General features: G+C 45.2%; 2 protein-coding genes across 10 annotated transcripts in view; both read left to right on the top strand.

Annotated features, from left to right (window-relative positions):
* Positions 1-14,742, top strand: part of LOC142368546 (calcium/calmodulin-dependent protein kinase type II delta 1 chain) — a 124,213-nt gene extending 109,471 nt beyond the window's left edge. For all 9 annotated transcript variants that reach the window (XM_075450754.1, XM_075450752.1, XM_075450750.1 and 6 more), the window contains 4 exons: positions 11,843-11,918; positions 12,000-12,094; positions 12,959-13,187; positions 13,395-14,742. In XM_075450754.1, coding sequence (XP_075306869.1) covers positions 11,843-11,918; positions 12,000-12,094; positions 12,959-13,187; positions 13,395-13,398 — 404 coding nt within the window. In that variant the 3' untranslated portion in view covers positions 13,399-14,742. The remainder of the gene's footprint in view (positions 1-11,842; positions 11,919-11,999; positions 12,095-12,958; positions 13,188-13,394) is intronic.
* A 2,141-nt stretch (positions 14,743-16,883) lies between these two features.
* The window catches only part of LOC142368548 (calcium/calmodulin-dependent protein kinase type II delta chain-like), a 37,260-nt gene continuing 32,221 nt past the window's right edge, over positions 16,884-21,922 (top strand). The window contains exon 1 of the mRNA XM_075450756.1: positions 16,884-17,012. Coding sequence (XP_075306871.1) covers positions 16,892-17,012 — 121 coding nt within the window. The 5' untranslated portion in view covers positions 16,884-16,891. The remainder of the gene's footprint in view (positions 17,013-21,922) is intronic.

The following is a 21,922-nucleotide window of genomic DNA, read 5'->3' as shown; positions in this document are numbered from 1 at the left end:
TACTCACAACTGAATTCTCTTGTTGTGCTTTGGCACCATGTTGGTTATTTCAACACTTTACATAAGTTTACACAACGTTACAGGGAACCCAACACTTCCCTGTCAGCAAGCACTTGGTGACAATTGGTGAGAACTTCCCTTTAAGACGAGAAAACTTCTAACAGAACCAGAGATGAAATGTGTGAGAAGCAACAATATCGCATTCCTATCATCTGTTTTGTATTTGTTGACCCAAGCAGAGCATCAGCCTACATGCAGAGCTGGTCGCTCTTTAAATCTGTGGGAGTAGAACTGAAAGCCATTACATTCTGAATTGTGAATAAGTTCTTAGATTCCTGTTAGTTGGGTGAAGACTGGCTCTTGGGTGTGTCGATCGTCTCCCTGCCAAATGCACACGCTAACGTCTCTCTTTAGAGGAGCGCTGTATCTGTGGAAGTGGTGACTGCAACCACCCAGAAAAGGTTCTGCTCACGCTCCCAATCAAAACATGCAACACTCTCACACACCTCCAAACGCTAAACCCATGTTTATATGTCGCGTGGCACAAGAACAGATCAGCTCCAAGCTGATTGGGCCATCTGTGTGCTCTGTGCTGACGGTGAGATTAGTTCAGCTCTCTGAAAGCACCTGATTCAATTCAATTCAATTCATTTTTATTTATATAGCGCCAAATACAACAAATGTCATCTCAAGGCACTTAGATAGTAAGTCCAATTCAAGCCAATTGGAATTCAATTAATTAATAATAATCATAATTCATAAAATAATCCAATTCGTTCATATAGAGCCAATTCAAAAACAATTTCCTAGCTAAGAAAACCAACAGATTGCACTGAAAACTTTTTGTTTTTCGGTCCAATCTCCCGGCCTGAGCGGCGTGCCTGAGGCGACTGTGGAGAGAAACGACTCCCTTTTAACAGGAAGAAACCTCTGGCAGAACCAGACTCAGGAAGGGTGGCCATCCGCCTCGACCAGCTGGGGTTTGAGAAGACAGAAAAGGGGGGGGGGGGGGGGGGCAGGGGGGCAGGGGGCCACCGCGACGGCGGCACTGTAACACCATTCAAAGGATATCTGTTGGAACAGGGAAACACGAGTTAATGACCATAATAATATCACATATACATAAAGAGAGTAAAGTGAGGAAAGGTGTGTCAGATGAGGCCCCCCAGCAGTCTAGGCCTATAGCAGCTTAACTATGGGATTTTTCAGGATCACCTGAGCCATCCCTAACTATAAGCTTTATCAAAAAGGAAAGTTTTAAGCCTGGTCTTAAAAGTGGAAAGGGTGTCTGCTTCCCGGACATTTACTGGCAGCTTATTCCACAATTGAGGGGCCTGATAACTGAAGGCTCTGCCTCCCATTCTACTTTTAGAAACTCTGGGAACCTCAAGTAAACCTGCAGTTTGGGAACGAAGTGCTCTGTTAGGAAAATATCTTACAATGAGATCTTTAAGATATGATGGAGCTCGGTCATTAAGAGCTTTATATGTAAGGAGAAGAATCTTAAATTCTATTCTGAATTTAACAGGGAGCCAATGAAGAGAAGCTAAAACTGGAGAATCATCATCATCTTCCATTCCTGTCATTCCTTTTATCAGTCCTCTGCATGCTCTGTCCATCTGCTCTGTTCTTAGCTGGCGGGAGAACGAAGAGCTTTGAACAAATTGTCATTTCCTGTTCACTCTGTATGTACTCTTCATTTCATGTTTATCTTTTTTTCGTCCATCTCATTTTTCTTATCCTTCCTGTTGCCCCTCCGTCTCATCCTGTCATCCATTTATTTTCTTCCTCCACTTTATGTCAGCACACTCTCCCCGCTCCAGACACCAAATATACCACCTTAAGCACTTAAACCATTCAGTCTGTCAGCTGCCGTCCTCCCCCTCCCCCTCCCACTCACACTCCTCCTCCTCCTCTTCCTCCTTCTGCTGGTATTCTCCAAGCGTTTGGCCCAGTGGGGAGGAGTGCGGCCACTACATCCTCTGGGCACTGATGGCTGCCTACCTGCTCCTCTTCTTCACATCCTCCTTCCTGTTTTTTTTCTCTGACCATCCCACCACATCCCACTGCAGCCCCCATAACACACCCTCGCAGGGCGCTGGCCCCCAGCACAACGTGCCCCTGCCCACCCAGGGCTCCACCGACTCCCAGTGTAAGTGTCACTTCCAAGCAGTTTGGGAAAGCTGCAAGCTTCTCCTACTCTTATTATGGACACCCACAAGTACAACAAGAAGGTCACTTGTAAATGATTTGCAACACTATAAACACTTTTGACCTTTTCTGCTTTAAATTTGAGACATTTATTGTGTTAATAAACACATTTAATAGTTTCAGCGAGATTAAAAAGGAATTCCTGTATAAAAACTGTTCCAGTAGTCGACATCTGTACCGCATAAAAGAGGCCGAACACCTGCACTTAACTCTGGATTCAGGACTGAAGATATCTTTGTGCAAAATATAAAAAACAGTCTCACATGTTGCAATAGAATAGAATAGAAAAATACTTTATTCATCCCCCAATGGGGTAAATTCAAATTAGTCAAGTAGCTCAAAAAATTATTAATATTTACAATGATTGTATATTAACAACAACAATAATAACACAATTTCTAATAAAATTACTACTTCTAAATAATGTTGCAAATGGATTTGACATATTTTCTGATTTCAGAAGACCTTTTGGGAGCAGTCAAACAGCAGAGCTGCTGTGTGATGGCACCACTCACTGCTCAGAAGCTGCCATGACACCCTTACCCTGGGTGTCACGGTTCCAAGCTGCTTCGAAGTGAACGGCTGAAATAAGATGCCTGAACCTGAATTTAACAGCCTGCATACTGCATGAAGACCCCGTTTATTACTTTCTAAAGTTACATTTTAATGTTTTTATCGCTCATTTTTTATCAATACTTTTAAAAATGTCTAAATGGAAATTTAGTCAAAAATATTTTTTCTTTTTCATTACAAAGTGTTCCCATAACTGTGTGTGATTTCTCTTCTATTGGAATGGATGGGCTTGTGTACCCATCTTGTACTGCTCCAGAGTCTTTGCCTTCATCACAGCTGGAACCTGGCAACACGCTGATGTCCGTTTTCTGACATCACTTAAATCATGTTGCCTTTTCAGACTCTGATTTCCTGGTGAAGAGCACTTCCACTTTACTCTGTGGAGTTGGTGCCCATTTTCCAGGTTCGAACTTGAAAGTGTGAGTAATCCAATTATAGGTCAATTATTTCCTCAACCAATTCAAAAACTGAAGCCAGTGTCACACATGCACTGCTTTCCATGAAGCAGGTCGACGCTGATCGTGTTGATCTCGTGTGCGAATGACTCTTTTGGTGCTTTTTCATGACATTTTGACATGGAAACCTCAGAGACTTGGTAACATGCTGTGTTACTTTCAACAAGTCCAAGCTGCTCCAGTCACATCAACAGACCCTTAATTAGAGGAATCCAACAGATCATAAGAAATCATTAACAGCATTTTTAAACTTGTGATTTTATTTACAACAATTAGCTGCAGCAGACAGTTGTTCTTTTTTCCTCAGAGCAGAGATGATGTCTTCAAGCTGATAACGAGCTACACTGTTACTGTAGTGCAACACCATCCATCCATCCATCATCTTCCGCTGGTCCGGGGATCGGGTCACGGGGGCAGCAGCCTGAGCAGAGAAACCCAGACGTCCCTGTCCCCAGCCACTTCCTCCAGCTCTTCTGGGGGGACCCCGAGGCGTTCCCAGGCCAGCCGAGAGACATAGTCTCTCCAACGTGTCCTGGGTCTTCCCCGGGGCCTCTTCCCAGTGGGACGGGCCCGGAACACCTCACCAGGGAGGCGTCCAGGAGGCATTCTAACCAGATGCCCCAGGAGGCATCCTAATCAAATGCCCGAGCCACCTCATCTGACTCCTCTCGATGCGGAGGAGCAGCGGTTCTACTCCGAGCCCCTCCCGGATGACCGAGCTTCTCACCCTATCTCTAAGGGAGAGCCCAGACACCCTGCGGAGGAAACTCATTTCGGCCGCTTGTATTCGCGATCTCGTTCTTTCGGTCACTACCCACAGCTCGTGACCATAGGTGAGGATAGGAACATAGATTGACCGGTAAATCGAGAGCTTGGCCTTCTGGCTCAGCTCCTTCTTCACCACGACGGGCCGGTGCAGAGCCCGCATCACTGCAGACGCCGCACCGATCCGTCTGTCAATCTCTATGGCGTGATCTTTGTGCCACCAGGTTGAGCGCGCAGTGACACTGATTTGAGGGCACAGATCTATCTGAAGGAACAATAATTTTAGGCGTGTGCGTATGAATCTCACACACGCTCGCTCATAGGTGCTCGGACACGCGCTCAACTCTGACAAACTGCTCGCTCAAACGGCTCACTCTGCTCGCTCTGTCTCTGCGCTCGCAACTCTGTTAGTTGTATGTAAATGAGCCACGCCACCAGCCAATCACAGACTGGTAGTTTTCACAGACTGGTATTTGTGTGATAAATTCTAAAAAAAATAAGGAGGAAGAATTGTAGTAATCATGTTAAAACTGGTGTAGTTGGGTGCTAGCTAGTTAGCCTACTGATTACTGTTGTAGGGTGTCACAAATATTTTAGAGAAAGAAACCTAACATCAACTTTTTTTATTTGTTTCTCTTTATATTCTTTCATGTATTTTTAATGTTTCTTCCACTCCCTGCTGCAATGCTTTTATTTTATGTAAAGAATTGTTTTTTACATGAAATGTGCTACAAATAAATTTGATTTGATCAAAATCTAAAACGGTAGAAAAATAAAACTACACCAGCTTAGGAAATTATTATTAAATGTTTGAATTATTGAAGTGGTTGTTTTTACCTAGTAAGTTATGAACTATAGCAGCTGACCCACAGTGGGTTTTTTAAACTTTAAACTGATCAATTGTGTTATTGGTTTAATCTGTAATGGTTACTGGTTTGACAAAAAAATATAACATCTAGTTTAATTCCTTTAGGGTGATGGTAGAAGTTCAATTGAGTCTGCACTGCAGAGTCTGCACTGATTGGCTGGTGGTGTGGCTCATTTACATACAACTAACAGAGTTGCGAGCGCAGAGACAGAGCCGCGAGCGAGCAGAGAGATAGAGCCGAGCGCGAGTAGAGTGAGCCTTTCTAGCGAGCAGTTTGTCAGAGTTGACCTGTGAGATTCATACGCACACGCTTAAAATTATTGTTCCTTCAGATAGATCTGTGCCCTCGAATCAGTGTCACTGCGCGCTCAACCTGGTGGCACAAAGATCACGCCATAAATCTCCTGCTCCATTCGTCCCTCACTCGTGAACAAGACCCCGAGATACTTGAACTCCTCCACTTGGGGAAGGATCTCATTCCCGACCCTGAGAGGGCATTCCACCCTTTTCCGGCCGAGGACCATGGTCTCAGATTTGGAGGTGCTGATTCTCATCCCAGCCGCTTCACACTCGGCTGCGAACCGCTCCAGTGAGAGCTGAACGTCACGGTCCGACGAGGCCAACAGAAACGCATCGTCCGCAAAAAGCAGAGACCCGATTCTGAGGTCGCCAAAATGGACCCCCTCAACGCCCTAGCTGCGCCTAGAAATTCTGTCCATAAAAATTATGAACAGAATCGGGGACAAAGGGCAGCCCTGACGGAGTCCAACCCTCACAGGGAACATGTCCGACTTACTGCCGGCAATGCGGACCAAACTCTGACACCGGTCATACAGGGACCGAACAGCCCATATCAAGGAGTCCGGCACTCCATGCTCCCTCCAGGATCCTGCTGAGGGTATAGAGCTGGTCCACTGTTCCACGACCAGGACGAAAACCACACTGCACCTCCTGAATCCGAGATTCGACTATCCGGCGGATCCTCCTCTCCAGTACCCCCGAATAGACCTTACCAGGGAGGCTGAGGAGTGTGATCCCCCTATAGTTGGAACACACCCTCCGGTCCCCCTTTTCAAAGAGGGGGACCACCACCCCGATCTGCCAGTCCAGAGGCACTGCCCCCGATGTCCACGCGATGCTGCAGAGGCGTGTCAACCAAGACAGCCCCACAACATCCAGAGCCTTGAGGAACTCAGGACGGACCTCAACCACCCCCGGGGCCTTGCCACCGAGGAGTTTTTTGACCACCTCGGCAACCTCAGCCCCAGAGATGGGAGGTCCCACGTCCGAGCTCCCCAACTCTGCTTCCTCATCGGAAGGCGTGTCGGTAGGATTGAAGAGGCCCTCAAAGTATTCCCCCCACCGACTCACGATGTCCCTAGTTGAGGTCAGCAGAGCCCCGCCCCTGAGCCGCCGGATGGTGGACCAGAAACTCCTCAAGGCCGTCTGGAAATCATTCTCATAAACTCCTCAAAAACTCCTCCCAAGCCTGAGTTGTTGCCTCAGCAACCGCCGAGGCCGCGTTCCGCTTGGCCTGTCGGTACCCATCAGCTGCTTCCAGAGTCCCACTGGCCAAAAAGGCCCGATAGGACTCCTTCTTCAGCTTGACGGCTTCCCTCACCACTGGTGTCCCCCACCTCCCCCGGGACATGGTTGAAGCTCTGCCGGAGGTGGGAGTTGAAACTCCTCCTTACCGGGGATTCCGCCAGCCGTTCCCAACAGACCCTCACAATACGTTTGGGCCTGCCAGGTCTGACCGGCTTCCTCCCCCACCAGCGGAGCCAACTCACCACCAGGTGGTGATCAGTTGACACCTCCGCCCCTCTCTTCACCCGAGTGTCCAGGACATACGGCCGCAAGTCCGACGATACAACCACAAAGTGGATCATCGAGCTGCGGCCTAGGGTGTCCTGGTGCCAAGTGCACATATGGACACCCTTATGCCTGAACATGGTGTTCGTTATGGACAGTCCGTGACGAGCACAGGAGTCCAACAACAAAACACCACTCTGATTCAGATCGGGGGGGCCGTTCCTCCCAATCACGCCCCTCCAGGTCTCACTGTCATTGCCCACGTGAGCATTGAAGTCCCCCAGCTGGACGAGGGAGTCTCCCGGAGGAGCACTCTCCAGTGCCTCCTCCGGGGACTCCAAAAAGGGTTGGTACTCTGAACTGCTGTTTGGTGCATAAGCACAAACAACAGTCAGGACCCGTCCCCCCACCCTAAGGCGGAGGGAGGCTACCCTCTCGTCTACCGGGGTGAACCCCAATGTACAGGCGCACAGCCGGGGGGCAATAAGTATGCCCACACCTGCTCTACGCCTCTCACCGCGGGCAACTCCAGAGTGGAAGAGAGTCCAACCCCTCTCGAGGAGGCTGGTTCCGGAGCCCAAGCCATGCGTCGAGGTGAGTCCGGCTATATCTAGCCGGAACCGCTCAGCCTCGCGCACCAGCTCAGGCTCCTTCCCCAGCAGAGAGGTGACGTTCCACGTCCCAAGAGCCAGCTTCAGTAGCCGAGGATCAGACCGCCAAGGTCCCCGCCTTCGGCTGCCGCCCAGCTCACAAAGCACCCGACCCCCATGGCCCCTCCCACGGGTGGTGAGCCCGTAGGAAGGGGGACCCGTGTAATTTCTTCGGGCTGTGCCCGACCGAGCCCCACGGGCACAGACCCGACCACCAGGCGCTTGCTGGCGGGCCCCACCTCTGGGCCTGGCTCCAGGGGGAGGCCAGGTGACCCGCGTCCGGGCAAGGGTACACGGTGTCCAATATTGTCCATCATCATAGGGGTTTTATGAGCTGTTCTTTGTCTGGTCCCTCATCTAGGATCTGTTTGCCATGGGTGACCCTACCAGGGGCTTAAAGCCCCAGACAACATAGCTCCCAGACTCATTGGGGCATGCAAACCCCCCCACCACGGTAAGGTGGCAGCTCATGGGGGTCGTGCAACACACGGTTCAGAAAGCTCACATAGTTGAGCTTCTTTTATCCACTTAAATGATCTGAAAGAAGAAATGACTCTTTCATCCACAACATGAACGGGCTGGATAAGCTGTGGAATTTCACAGCTTATTTTAACTTGGAACAACTCTTTCTGGGTTGAACAACTCTAACAGCTCTTTATAAAAACATAATTGTAAGGCGGGGTTCAACCTGGACAGGCCGGCGGTCCATCCCAGGGATTTTTACGTTCCCCAAAGTAAGTTGTTTTTTAGTTTACTTTTGGGACTTTTTGACAGTTTTTCAAAGGCCATTTTGTCAACTGAATGTACGTCAGCAGACTTATTAGGCATAAGAATGGGGGCGGGGGGTGTGTGTGTGTGGGGGGGGGGGGGGGGTGAATGGATAAGAAACATGTAAAGCTCTTTGTAGAACCTGGACAAGAATGGGTTAAATAGCAGTGTTGTGCGTGAACAAGTTCAAAAGAACGCGTTCATTGAACACGCTCATTTTTTCGTGAACGTTGAACTGAACGCAACACATTTTTTAATAAAGAACTTGAACGTGAATTAGTTCACATTATGTGTCATGAACGGCAGACATCACTGTAAATGAACGTTGGAATTTGTTTTCCATTGAAAACTGAGTGACATCTGTTTTCTCTTTTGAAACGCAACGAGAGAAAGTTCCTCCCTCCTGTATTCTCGCTGGTGCCGCTTAAATCATGTATCACCAGACAGAAATGGTTTTGACATTGTGTGCGCAATGCATTGCGGGCAACGTAGTGTCCGGCTGAGAATAATTGAATAACATACTGGCTTCCGCACGTCATTACCCGTGATGAATTGCAGCAGAGCGGGGTAGGCATAACAACGCTGCGTAGCAGGCAACGACGAGAGCGCGGAGGGCTGGAGGAGCGAGCGAGAGAGTGAGAGAAAGCGCTGCAATTAAAAAAAAAAAAAGGCAGGTGGAAGTGATGGCACGGAGACAGACACCAATTCTGCTTATGAACATTTAAAACAATTTTACACTCTTTCAAACCAAGACCCCGACGGCATTTCATATTATATATTCTTTTTTTAATTAAATGCTGGTAGATTTCATTGCACTAAGTACAGAACTGGTCTATCTTGTCTGTACTGCTGCAAGTTTCATCACCTGGTAAGAAACCCACAATTGCAGTGTCATGAGCAAATGTCTACAATGAGCAGTTTCAAAGAACATATAGTGATTTCTAGCTCCTAGTGTGAAAAAAAGTATTTATTTGAATATCTCACGAAAAAAGTAAAATGAACTGAACTTTGAACTAGTTCAGAATTAAAATTGTGAACTTTGAACGTGAACTGTTCACTTTGAGCATGTATGAACTGAACTTGAACTAGTTTAGAAAAGCTGTGAACTGGCACACACTGTTAAATAGGCTATTTAAGTGTGGAGCATTTATGTTAAGCAGGGCTGTAGTGGTCAAATTAGAGGTGGGTAAACTATGAATTTTTTGATCAGACAGACCGTGACGCGACTTGACGCAACGCGACGTGACGCAACGTGACGCAACGCGACGCGACGCAACGCGACGCAACGCGACGCAACGCGACGCAACGCAACGTGACGCAACGCGACGCGACGCAACGCGACGCAATGCAAGGTGTCGCGAATCTGTATGGCTGTCCTGGCCATATTCCATGACATTATCAGTTAAAGTCATATTAAATCAATGACAGTCAACAAATGTGTTTGTAGTTTGTAGTTTATTAAATTTCAAATTTCAACAGTAAAGAAAAGTATGTGTAGAGTAAGAACTATCTACAGTAGATATGGTGTGTGTGTGTGTGTGTGTGTGTGTGTGTGTGTGTGTGTGTGTGTGTGTGACTTTAGTTGCGGCCCATTCATTTGAGAGACACATTCCTGTTTCTTTAAACACTCCAAGGCCTTTCACTTTGTAGCAGATTTTGCATCCAAGATATTTACCATTGACAATAAGCCAAGTGTTATCTTTTTTAAACCGTATGTGTTGTTTTTCTGTCCAGATACTGGGATGGCATCTGCTCTCTCTTTCTCCTCTCACTGTGTCTTCAGTCTCAGATTCTACATCTCCCTCTACTTCAGACTCTCCACTCTCCATCTCTCCTGTCCCTGTTTCTTCTCTTACTCCTCTCGCACTACCTGTTTCTTCATCTCCTATTTCATCTTTCTCTGTTTCCTCATTCTCTGTTGGTCCTCTTTCATTTCCTCCTCTTTCCTCTTCTATCTCTATCTGATCTCCTGGTGTTTCTCCTCTCCCTGTGATCTCTGCCTCATTGCCTGTACCATCACTCCCTGAAAAAAGTAGAATTTAAGAGTTGTGGGGCTGAGAACACCAGTTAAGCAGCCTGCCAATTACACTGACAACATAAGTTAAAGGATCACTTATGTAGGCTATAACTACCTATGTCAGCATAAATAGCCTATACAGCATGTTTTTTTGTTATATTGTTTTATATTTAGAAAATATAAGATTGCTATTTTTGTTTTACACGTGCCAATTCAATGGCTGTTTAAAGAAAAATCATATATAAGCCATCATATAAATCGTATTTTTGCGGTATTTAGAATGACAATTGACCTTTTATTTGATTTGCTATTCTCATTTCACCTTGAAGCACGAAAACGTCTCGTGCTGTAAAATTATTGTTGTAAAATTACACTGGTGGCATTGCTAGCTTTCGTGATGTAGAATGACTAGCGGTGACGAGTGTAATACAAGGATAGCATGACTACGCATTAGCTAATCTGAAAGCTCGTTCTGTCATTGCCATAATTCGTCAAGTCAAACTTATTTATAAAGCACATTTAACGACTCATGTAAATTGATCTCTGTCAGTCTTACTTTGTACTTGAGGCCTTTTGCTGGCATCTGCGGAAGTGGAAGCACTGGATGGTCTCTTCAAATATCTCCTAATATCCATGATGATTAACTTTGAACAGGTAGGCAGGCAGGCAACTACACAACGTGTATGTGTTTACATATTCCCTGGATCCTGATTGGTGTCGCCGCCGCAGCCGAAAGGCACTGATTGGAAGGTCACATACCCGAATACAGAGCAGATGAAAATGATTCCTACTAAAGCGTTAAGTATGTTCAACAATATTTTTTAAATGACACCAAATTTATTTTGGATTATTCCAACGGCAGATCACAAGGCGCAGGGAACTTTGACGTGCGTAATTGCCATTAAGAGCTGCGTAAATGCTATTTAGAGGTGGGTAAACGCTATTTCCTAAATTCCAGAGGTGCCTAAACGGCGTTTACCCTCCACTACAGCCCTGATGTTAAGTAGATGTATTGTAATGTAATATATGTATTCTGGTTTGGAAACGGTGATGAGTAATAAATATTACTTCAGTTGATGAAGATATACCACACTATACCCAAGATATACACCAGCACCTCCATCCTTGGGGGGGAGGCATGCATGGATGTCTCTTAATGTAAGCAGGTAATGTGCGTATTTATATATCATGATGGGGACACCAAAGCTGATGGTCAACCTAAGGGAGTTTCCTGTAAGCATAGGGACCAAGCTGGAGTCTCCTCAGTCACACAGTGATGTTTGCAAGTCAAACCTTGGTTTCATGATTGGGTTTCTATGGTCAGGCATTCAGCTGGGATACTTCGGGTAAAGCTTCCAACAGAGAGTCCCAACAGGGATGATAAAACTGTGTGTGTGTGTTTGAAAGAAGAAACTTTCCTTCTGGACTTACATTACCTGGGTGCACCACCACCAACACTTCCTCTTTGCATGCGCTGTTCCCCAGCTTACCTGCTTCATATCAAAGCTAATCCAGATGTTGAATCATGCTGACTAACCTCCAACCAGACTCTGTGTCGTACATTTCCATGTGACACCATTATTTGTGCTTCTGGAACTGACGTGGATTCCAGCCCTTAGGTTGTGATGTTGGGTCAGTTGTGTCCTCTTTTCTGTTTTTCACATCAAGGTTTCTGAATTAGAAAGTAAAGTAACACTCCGGTGTGTTTGTCTCTGTTCCACAGCTCGAAAGCAGGAGATCATTAAAGTGACGGAGCAGCTGATTGAAGCTATCAACAACGGTGACTTCGAGGCCTACACGTCAGTTCAACCACTGTCATTTCTCCTGTAATACCACATCTGTGCAGATCTTTAATATGGCTGCTTGGTGTTCTCTTTCAGGAAGATATGCGATCCTGGCCTCACATCCTTTGAGCCTGAGGCTTTGGGCAACTTGGTAGAGGGAACAGACTTTCACCGCTTCTACTTTGACAATGGTAATGATCTTCTGTTGGACATGGTGGAGTGAAGCCTCCGAGCCAACTCTGCCGATAGCAAAGATGAGAAGAGAATCAGACATCCTTACAACTGAAACACTCGGTGCCAGAGTCCTCTCATAAATACAAATGCACCCCACCTGGTTGGTAGGCTGCTTGTTTCATTCTGCAGTTAATGAATGGATCGATTCGATCATAATATCATAATATTTAGAATATATTGTAAGTTGCTCATGAAACATTCTGAAATCCAGGTCACTTGGATTAGTTTGACCAGCTGTTCAAAAAGCAGACACCAATGCATCATATAAAACAGAAGCTGGAACAGGAATCCTCCATCTGTTTAGGTGTCCGTCAGTTGTTCACATGGTCAGAAATGATCATTATACATATGTATAATGGGCTGATGTTTAGGGTCACGTGCATTAAAGATCCTACATACCATCTACAGTAAGGCTGAAAAGCACAGTTCATGTCAACAACCGTCTCCGTTCTCAGCTTACATGCTAACCTGTGTTGATCCTGTTCTGCCCCCTGGTGGAGTCCTCAGGTAACAGGCCTCCAAGAGTTTGTTTTGTTGTTGCTACTTTGAGTCTGTCCACTTTTTTATGTTATTATGTATACGCACACACATGTATAATTATAACAAATCAAGTTATTTGGTTATCACAGAATAATAAAGCATATATATATATGTGTATGTAGATATACTTAATCTCAAACTTGTATTTTTCAATAAGCAGATATTAATTGTTCCATGGCTTTACTTTCTGTGACAAACAGCAGCAGAGGCCAGACTTGCACTGATTTCCATTACTCAGATTTGCTCTTTGATGGTGTTTTTTACATCTTCTTCCTCTGCAGCTCTGTCCAAAGGGAAGCTGCCCATCCACACCATCCTACTCAACCCCCATGTCCACCTGATTGGAGACGAGGCAGCTTGCATTGCCTACATCCGCCTCACGCAGTACATTGACGGGAATGGCATGCCCCGCACCATGCAGTCAGAGGAGACACGCATCTGGCACCGCCGGGACGGCAAGTGGCAGAACATCCACTTCCACCGCTCTGGCTCACCCACTGTTCCTACCAAGTATGACCCGCTCACTGAATATCTGAGGGACACAGAGCTGCATGTTAACACTTTGACAAAAAGCCCAAACTGTTCTATGTCTGAAAAGGGCTTTAACCACTATGTTTGATGAGGTCCCTGAAGAAACCAACCTAAAGGCAGGTACTGTAAATGGAAAAAGATGGAAGGGCTTCTTATCTAACTGTTCGCATGTGACTTGTGTTGCAGGTGAGATGATGATCTTGGACTACAAACACCCTCCAGCCTATGGCAGTCAGCTGACCAGACCCCACCCACCATGTGGTAGGGCAGCCAATCCCTGCCCTCATTTGCTCGAGCTCCGCCCCTTCAGTGTGTTGTTTACATATCGTCGCTGCTGCTGGACAGATTATTGTACATGTAAAAAGACCAACTAACAGAAGTGAAACAAGGGAAAACTAATTCTACCATTTTGTAGTGAGAATGTGTGGTGTTCATATCAGCAGCATGTTTTCTGACTTTCTTTTGGGTTTTTTAGATCAATATGTTTTAAAATAGAGGTGGATTTAAGAGGAACCATCTGTTCCACTTAATCGTTTTTATGGGCTGGTGTAATACGTGAAGCTTTTTTTTTTATTTCACATATTGAGCTATTGTGATGTAATCACCTTTAGATACAATATATTACTTCTCTGCTTTTTACTGCCATCTATTTAAGCTCGGGCACAAGCCGTCTTGGTTTTGGTGACGTATAAGTTTGGATAACTGATGTAAATGGTTCTCTTTGCTTGCTCTTCTTTATCCATGAGGTCAGGACTTTTCCTCTCTGTTCTCTGGTTGGCTGCTGACACCAAGCATGTTTACTAGGAATTTTAAATCAATGAAAAATGTTTTATTATCTGATTGGGTCTTTATCATCACAGAGCAGCAGAGAGAGTTTCTTGTGTTAGAATGTAAACTGTAGAACATAGAATTATTAAAGGCCATTGTGTCAGATCATGTTTTCATACAGTCAGGAGCTCATGATGTGAATTTTCTCAGTTCTGTTGTGTTTACAGTTTCCGTTGTGATATTAGTGCGGGTCCCTCCTCTTCTCTTCATCCTTTCTTCACTGTGGGCTCTTCTAACCGCTGTGTTTTAGCTGGGATTCCCACCCTGTGTTCAACTGCTGTGCACCAATGTTTTACAGCACCATGTTGTTAACATCACATTGAAAAGAAATGTTCTTCTGTTTCAGAAGTGAGTTTGTCACTTTTTCATTTGGGGCTGGATTTTCAGCAGAATAACTGAGCAGGTGTTCATATGTTAGGATTTAAAACACAGGGATTATGGGATGGTGAAATATCTTTGGGGGGAAAAATGTATTTTCAGCAGGAGGGGAATTCATGGTTAAACACATCGCTGCAGTTTTTCATAATTCAAATAATCACGTCACTGAATTGTTAAGAAAACTGTTCCAGCACATTTATCCTTTGTTTTTATCTTTCTACAGTCCGCTGATGGGATCCCAGAATTAATTGTTACCATAAAGGGACAAGCCCAATGTATGTTAAAGGAAATCTCAAATAAAATATGTGATTTATGCCAAATTACCAAATGTGTTCTGTTTTTTTCCTGCATATGAAAGTCAAACAGTTGGGAGGGTGATGGAACTGCAGCTCCAGTTTTAAAATGAAATGACTAAAGTAAATGCAATTATTCCATTTACTTTTGACTTATTTTCACTTAAGAAAATTTATCACGTTTTGTTTCGTAGCTACTGTTAAAATTAATAAGAATAAATCAATTGTAATCAGTATCTACTCATTTATTAGGCAGCTGTAATATTTCATACATGATAAAATTTGATTTTCAATTGCTAAACCAGAGGTTGCCAACCCTTTTCTGCTCCTGACCCATCTGAAAAAATATTGACCAATTCATCATTTTCATTACTACACTGATAATGATACGAAATTGTCGAAAGCATTTTCTATGTCGCAAATCTTCAGATTTTTCTTGTGACTCTTTTGAGGGCCCCAGACCCTGGATACCACAGAACTATCTACCTGCATATAAACAGTTTGGATTTCCAGGTGGCAGAGCTGCTACCACACATCTGTCCTTCATGTTCTTTTCCTTTCTTCTTAAACTATCTAATAAAGTAAGGGTAAAGTGCCCCATGGAGAGAAACCCAACAATTCCCTCAGAGCCGGACAAGCTGACAATGAGGTGGACAAAAAAACAAACGAACAACGGAGCTAGATTTGGACAGGACTGCCTCCAGTGGTTAAGATGAGGGGGGAAAGGAGACAGAGAGGCCACTAACAAACACTGAGCACTTTGGTTGTGCCATAACTGCAGATGTAACACTGAGCTCAGGATCCAGAAGCACCTGCAGAAAGGAGCAGGGAGATAAAAATCACCATCCATGGAAAAAAAGAAACGTAAAAGTTAATAAAATGTAATGACGGCATAAATGTGAGGTGTGACATTCAGTGCATAATGGAAGGTCCCTCCCAGGTTGAGCCCATAACTAAAGGGATTGCTCAGGATCAACTGAGCCAGCCCAACTGTAACATTTATCAAAAAAAGTTCCACAGAGAGGGGCCTGATAACTGAAGGCTCTGCCTCCCAAACTGGCAGCTGGTTCCACAGAGAGGGGCCTGATAACTGAAGGCTCTGCCTCCCAAACTGGCAGCTGGTTCCACAGAGAGGGGCCTGATAACTGAAGGCTCTGCCTCCCATTCTACTTTTAGAAACTCTGGGAACCTCAAGTAAACCTGCAGTTTGGGAACGAAGTGCTCTGTTAGGAAAATATCTTATAATGAGATCTTTAAGATATGATGGAGCTCGGTCATTAAGAGCTTTATATGTAAGGAGAAGAATTCTAAATTCTGCTCTGGATTTTTCTAGATTCTAGCTTCATGCTAAATCCAGTCTTCCTCTGGGGAATTGTTCTGGTCCCATACAACAAACAGACAGAAATCAGCATTCAAAATAATATTGTGCACAAAAAAACTGGTTTGAAAATAGATAAAAGTCCAATTTTAAAACAGTTATTGGTAAAAAAGAATAAATACAAAAAGATGAAAAATTCAAAAGCAAAGGAGAGTCCAAGCTAATAAATCAGTCCAGCTTCCACTTCTCAGTTCCCTGGTGGAGGGCATCAAGTTCCAGACCGTAGTTCGACTGTGCTTTTAACCACACTGACACAAAAAAAGATTTGATTTGATTGGATTTGATCTGAAGAGTAAATCCTGCATCTGAAATAGCTTATTTCAGCAGTTCTATAAACAAAAAGAACAAACATATTTTCTGGTCGTTAACAGCTCCTTTTAAAGACACATGATTTGGTCAATGAGGGGAAAATGAAGTTTATGCTCCCAAAGCAAAGTATGAAGGGTACCTTCCTTTGAGTAAGTAGATGCTAGAAAAGGTGGACTATGTTTTATTGGTTCTTTTTTCCAAAACTTTCATTGAGCAACAGGCTAAACTCCAAACTACTCCCACTTTATGTTTGTTTGGAGTCTTTTTCAGTTTAGTAAGGCCATTTTTTCAACTGAATTGACATCAGCAAATTTATTTGGAGTGTCTTTATTTGCAAAGTAAAGTCCACCATGAGTTCAGCGGATAGACAGTGATTTAGCTGTGTAAGCATTTCTGCAAAAACAGCCAATGTCTGTTCAGTTTGTGCCTGCTGTGTCTGCTGACACTGGAGCTGTGAGTTTCGGTCTCACTCACAGAGAGAAAGTTAAGGTGAGAACATGTGTCACCTCGGCTTGGTTCGTCTTTTGGTTTTCGTCTCACTTCAGGGACTTGCTGCCACACGACGGAGTGTCAGTGTTCAGTTAGCTGTGAATAACACTGGACTGGAAGATGTTGAAGGTAAATTGATGTACGGTATTTATGTGTGTGTGTGTGTGTGTGTGTGTGTGTGTGTGTGTGCAGAAACATTTTACTTTGACTTCACCTATCTGTCAGGCATGCTGTAAATGCTTCATTCATTGTTTCCTAGCTTACTAACTTATTTTGGTAAAATTGACATAAAAATTCTCGAATGGCGGGCTGTTGGCAGTAGTTCTGGTCAATATTTTTCTTTGTGTCTGCTTAAAATCTTTTGAGCTTTTTTCCATTAAAACTAGGATTTTCAAAAATGTTTTTCATGCTGTGCTTCTAAGGCTGGGTACCTGATTCCATGTCTGTTTGCACAAACTGAGTAGGACTTTGCACATGGTCCTACACATACAACCTTTTTGGGACAGTTGTGCTGAAGCTTCCCATTCATTAGAATGTAGTCAGTCTACAGTGCACTGTAGAGGTGTGGGGGGTACTGTCCATTCTTCACAAAGTCTCTCCCTAAAACAAGTATTCAGGTTTTTCTTTTGCTTCGTGTCTTCTTCTGGTATGTTGTTTTCTTTTTTTTTCCTTTTTTTGGGGGGGCTTTTTATCCCTTTAATGATAGTACAGTTGGAGAGAGACAGGAATGCAAGGGGCAGAGAGAGGGGGACTGGAACCGGGGCCAGCTGCAGTGAGGACTGTAGCCTCTCTACATGGGGCGGCTGCTCTGCAGTGTCCTGATCAGGAGCCATTCATTTGAATCAGGTGTGCTGGAGGAGGGAAACATCGAAAAAATGCAGGGCATGTTTCCGGAAGAGATCCGATTTAGATCTGATTTATTGGTCCATCCATCCATCCATCCATCCATTATCTTCCGCTTCTCCGGGGATCGGGTCGCGGGGGCAGCAGCTTGAGCAGAGAGACCCAGACGTCCCTGTCCCCGGCCACTTCCTCCAGCTCTTCTGGGGGGACCCCGAGGCGTTCCCAGGCCAGCCGAGAGACATAGTCTCTCCAACGTGTCCTGGGTCTTCCCCGGGGCCTCCTCCCAGTGGGACGGGCCCGGAACACCTCACCGGGGAGGCATTCTCACCAGATGCCCGAGCCACCTCATCTGACTCCTCTGGATGCGGAGGAGCAGCGGTTCTACTCTGAGCCCCTCCCGGATGACCGAGCTTCTCACCCTATCTCTAAGGGAGAGCCCAGACACCCTGCGGAGGAAACTCATTTCGGCCGCTTGTATTTGCGATCTCTCCTTCTTCACCACGACGGGCCGGTGCAGAGCCCGCATCACTGCAGACGCCGCACCGATCCGCCTGTCAATCTCCTGTTCCATTCGTCCCTCACTCGTGAACAAGACCCCGAGATACTTGAACTCCTCCACTTGGGGAAGGATCTCATTCCCGACCCGAAGAGAGCATTCCACCCTTTTCCAGCGAAGACCATGGTCTCAGATTTGGAGGTGCTGATGGTCATCCCAGCCGCTTCACACTCGGCTGGGATGATTTATTGGTTGACACACGAAATTTGTCCTCCGCTTTTAACCCATCCAGGTTGGCACCTGTTGACACACACATGCACAGGGTCACACACTCAGAGACAGACATGCAGGGCAGTGGGTCCCGAGGACTGGAAGAGCCCACCTGGAGTGGGCAGCCATGAAGCGCCCAGGGAGCATGGGGGTACGGTGCCTTGCTCAAGGGCACCTCAGCTGTGACAAGGAGGTGGACTGACACTCCTCCAGCTGTCAGTTCCACCAATGTTTTTTGAGTGGCCAGAGTGGGAATCGAACCGCCATTGGACGACCGACTCTAACCACTGAGCCGCGGCCGCCCACGGCTGAAATTGACAAAGAAAGAAACAAAGTCCAAGCTATCAGCACATATGCCCTGCCAGTTATCAGATGTCTGCTGGTATAAAAACCTGACCAAAGGAGGAGAAAGAGGACAGAAGAGTCCTATCAGATATCAAGACAAGAATACTCCTCACAATGCATTGAGGGTTCCAAGCCAAATCCAGCACCCTGAGACTGTACAGTAAGCAGGAGGGAGGCTAGTGAGGGTCAGAGCTACTATCCAAACACCAAAGATCCAAGATTTTATTCCCCAGTGATGAATTGCTTAGTGGATGCATCAGGCAGCTTAAATCCAGTAAAAAAGAGAAGGAAGAGGAGGAATAATCATGGAAAGATGAGCATGGCATGTACCAACAGATTTAAAGAAATGGCTGATATCAAGAGGTCCTATCAGAGAAAATCTGAAAGACAGCAGAGGCACAAAGCGTGTCAGCTAAAGAACAAACCCTAACTCCAAGAGCAAAACAGGTCGGACTCTTCCAGACGAGAAAGGACCCCAGGGGCAGGCTGTGCAGAGGCTTCCTGGACAGTCCAGCACATAGTAGCAGGTTGTAAGATGCAGGCAGGTATGGCGTACATGGAACACCATCACCCAGCAGCTGGAGTAGGGTACAAATCATCTGTACTGAGTACGAGTTGAATGTGCCAAAGTCAAAGTTTCAGATATCCTCAAAGGTGGTTGATAATGATAGATCTCAGACTCTATCGCTCTTCCAGATAAACAGGTAATGGTTAACCAACTGACACTGTAATGGCCGACAAATTACCGGACAAGGCAGTAGTGACAGATCAGAATCAGAATCAGAATCAATTTATTGTCATTACACATATAGCAATAACGAAATATGGTTCCAGTACACACATCCGGACAGACAAAATAAAAAAACCAAACAGGGGAGATAGGTGACCATGGCCATGCAGCTCAGTGCTGAGCGCTGCAAGATAGAAGAAAAAGGTACCACATTAGGAGGAGAAAATAAAAAAATAAAAAAATCATATTTCACACTTTACCCTTTCCCAGGATACAGTTTGAGATGGCAAAAAAACCTCAGCACAAAAAAGGAAAAACATACACACAACATCAAGCATTGGGACCGGTGAGGAGGTGTGAGAATTGCGTATGTTAATCAGTGAGCAAGTGTGTGTGTGCGTGTGAGTGTGTGCAAGTAGATCTGTGAAACCCTGTCTCAGGCCATTGTCTTTGAAAGCGATGGAAAGTTTATCAACTAGTCTAAACAGTTTCCACAGGAGTCCTCAGGAAGGGGAGGGAGCACATGGGGGGCAGAGCGTCTGTTTACATAACATAACAGGAGAAAATGTGCAGCTGGCAACCAAGGCCAGCTCAGGGGAGCCAGATTAAGATAACAAAAATGGTTTGGGTCAGGCAGACTCTTAATTTTTCCGCCTGCCTTGAAGTCTTAGCTGGTGCGTCTCAGTGTCGAATCCAAACAGCCAAATTCTGGAATGTAAAGCCAAATCCAAGACCAATCCGCCCGGTCCGAGCGATCAACTTTCTCCCAGGTGTAATCCATATCTCTTCTGAGTCCAGGGACCTCAGCCAGCTTGCGAACCTGTGTAAGGGTCGCATCCAGCTTCCGAATTTGCTCACGTAGCATCTCAGTCTGAGTGTTGATTGCTCTGCCGACCCCCTCAAACGCTGCCCTTAATTTCTTGATATGCCAGGTATCCTCCAACTCCAAACAGCAGGAAACCAAGTATCATAAATCCAAATGTATACAGATCTTCCACGTCCTCGACTGACAACATAGATAGACACAAAGTTCTCCATTTCCCCCAGGAGTCCATTGAGTATCCAGCGAAGAATGTCCCGCCAGGGCATGAGGGTTCTCCTTCCCCCAACTTTGCATTAAAGAACATTTGATCAATTGCGTTGAGAGACCAGCTGACCAGATCTTTCATTCTTGAATTTGAATTCGTCCGATATGTAAAGAGAGGCTCCGAAGACAAAACACGCTGAAGCAGGGCAAAAAAAGGAGGATGGAGAGCAGAGAGAAATGCGTCCTCCTTCACCGAGAGCAAGAGCAAGTATGTATCAGATGTAGCAAACCCAACCCTGAAACTCCCTGACATCTGGCAGAGAACCCAAACTTGAAAAGGAGACTGCCTCTGCCCACATGTGTGCATTGGAGGCAAAGAGGGGTTCAGTGTCTTGTTCAAGGATTGAGAACTCTGATTCTCCATGTCAGACAGTCATTCTTTCTTCTTAACTGTCTCTGCTTTAAAATGAGTAATCATCCAACCATCCATTTTCCATACCTGCTTTACCCATTTCAAGGTCATGGGAGGGGTTGGAACCTATCCCAGCTGCAATCCAGCATCTGGACCGGTTGCCAATCCATAGATATCCACAGATAAGCAAGACAAGCAACCATGCACAGTTACAATCACTCTTACTGTCGATTTAGAATCACCAGTTAACACAGTGGTTCTCAAAGTGTGGGGTGCGCCCCACTGGTGGGGAACAGAGACATGGCAAGTGGGGCGTGACAAACGGGAGGAAATTTTAAATTTTATGCCTATCTTAAATGCTTTTCTTTATTTATGTGGCAGCCGAGTAGACTAAGTTAAGCTCAAATGGTTTTCGGTGTGATCCAACAACGCCACTCCAGGAATTTCACCCAGAGAATTATTAAGTTTAGGTTCAAGGACACGCAGGTTCAATAATCAATGAATGAGAAGACGTAGTTCGATGTTTATACAAAAAGATCTAGTTTTTATTATAATAGTTGTCTTTTTATAATACGATTTAAAAACATTCATACAGAAAAATGAAAGAAGAACTAAACAGTGCTGAGCGTGACTGGGGAAACAGGGGTTAGTGAGAAGGGGGGCAGAATCCTAACTAAAATATATAAAGAAACAACAAACCAACTTAAAGGCACCAAAAGGTGAGAACTCAAATCCTAAAGGAACACAGCAAAAAGAAAGGGGGAAGACCACCACCCGGACCACCAGCACCCAGCCACCAGCACTGAGAAAGAGATAAACAAATCTTAATAATGGTCAATTTAGTAACTGAAAAAGAAAAAGAAAACCAAAATACAAATGTACTCCAAAAGAAAACAATATACAAATTATCTTAAAG

The sequence above is a fragment of the Odontesthes bonariensis genome, chromosome 19, assembly GCF_027942865.1.
Source record: "Odontesthes bonariensis isolate fOdoBon6 chromosome 19, fOdoBon6.hap1, whole genome shotgun sequence".
Taxonomy (NCBI): Eukaryota; Metazoa; Chordata; class Actinopteri; order Atheriniformes; family Atherinopsidae; genus Odontesthes; species Odontesthes bonariensis.
The sequence above is the reverse complement of the archived record's forward strand: the minus strand, read 5'-3'. Positions and strand labels throughout refer to the sequence as shown.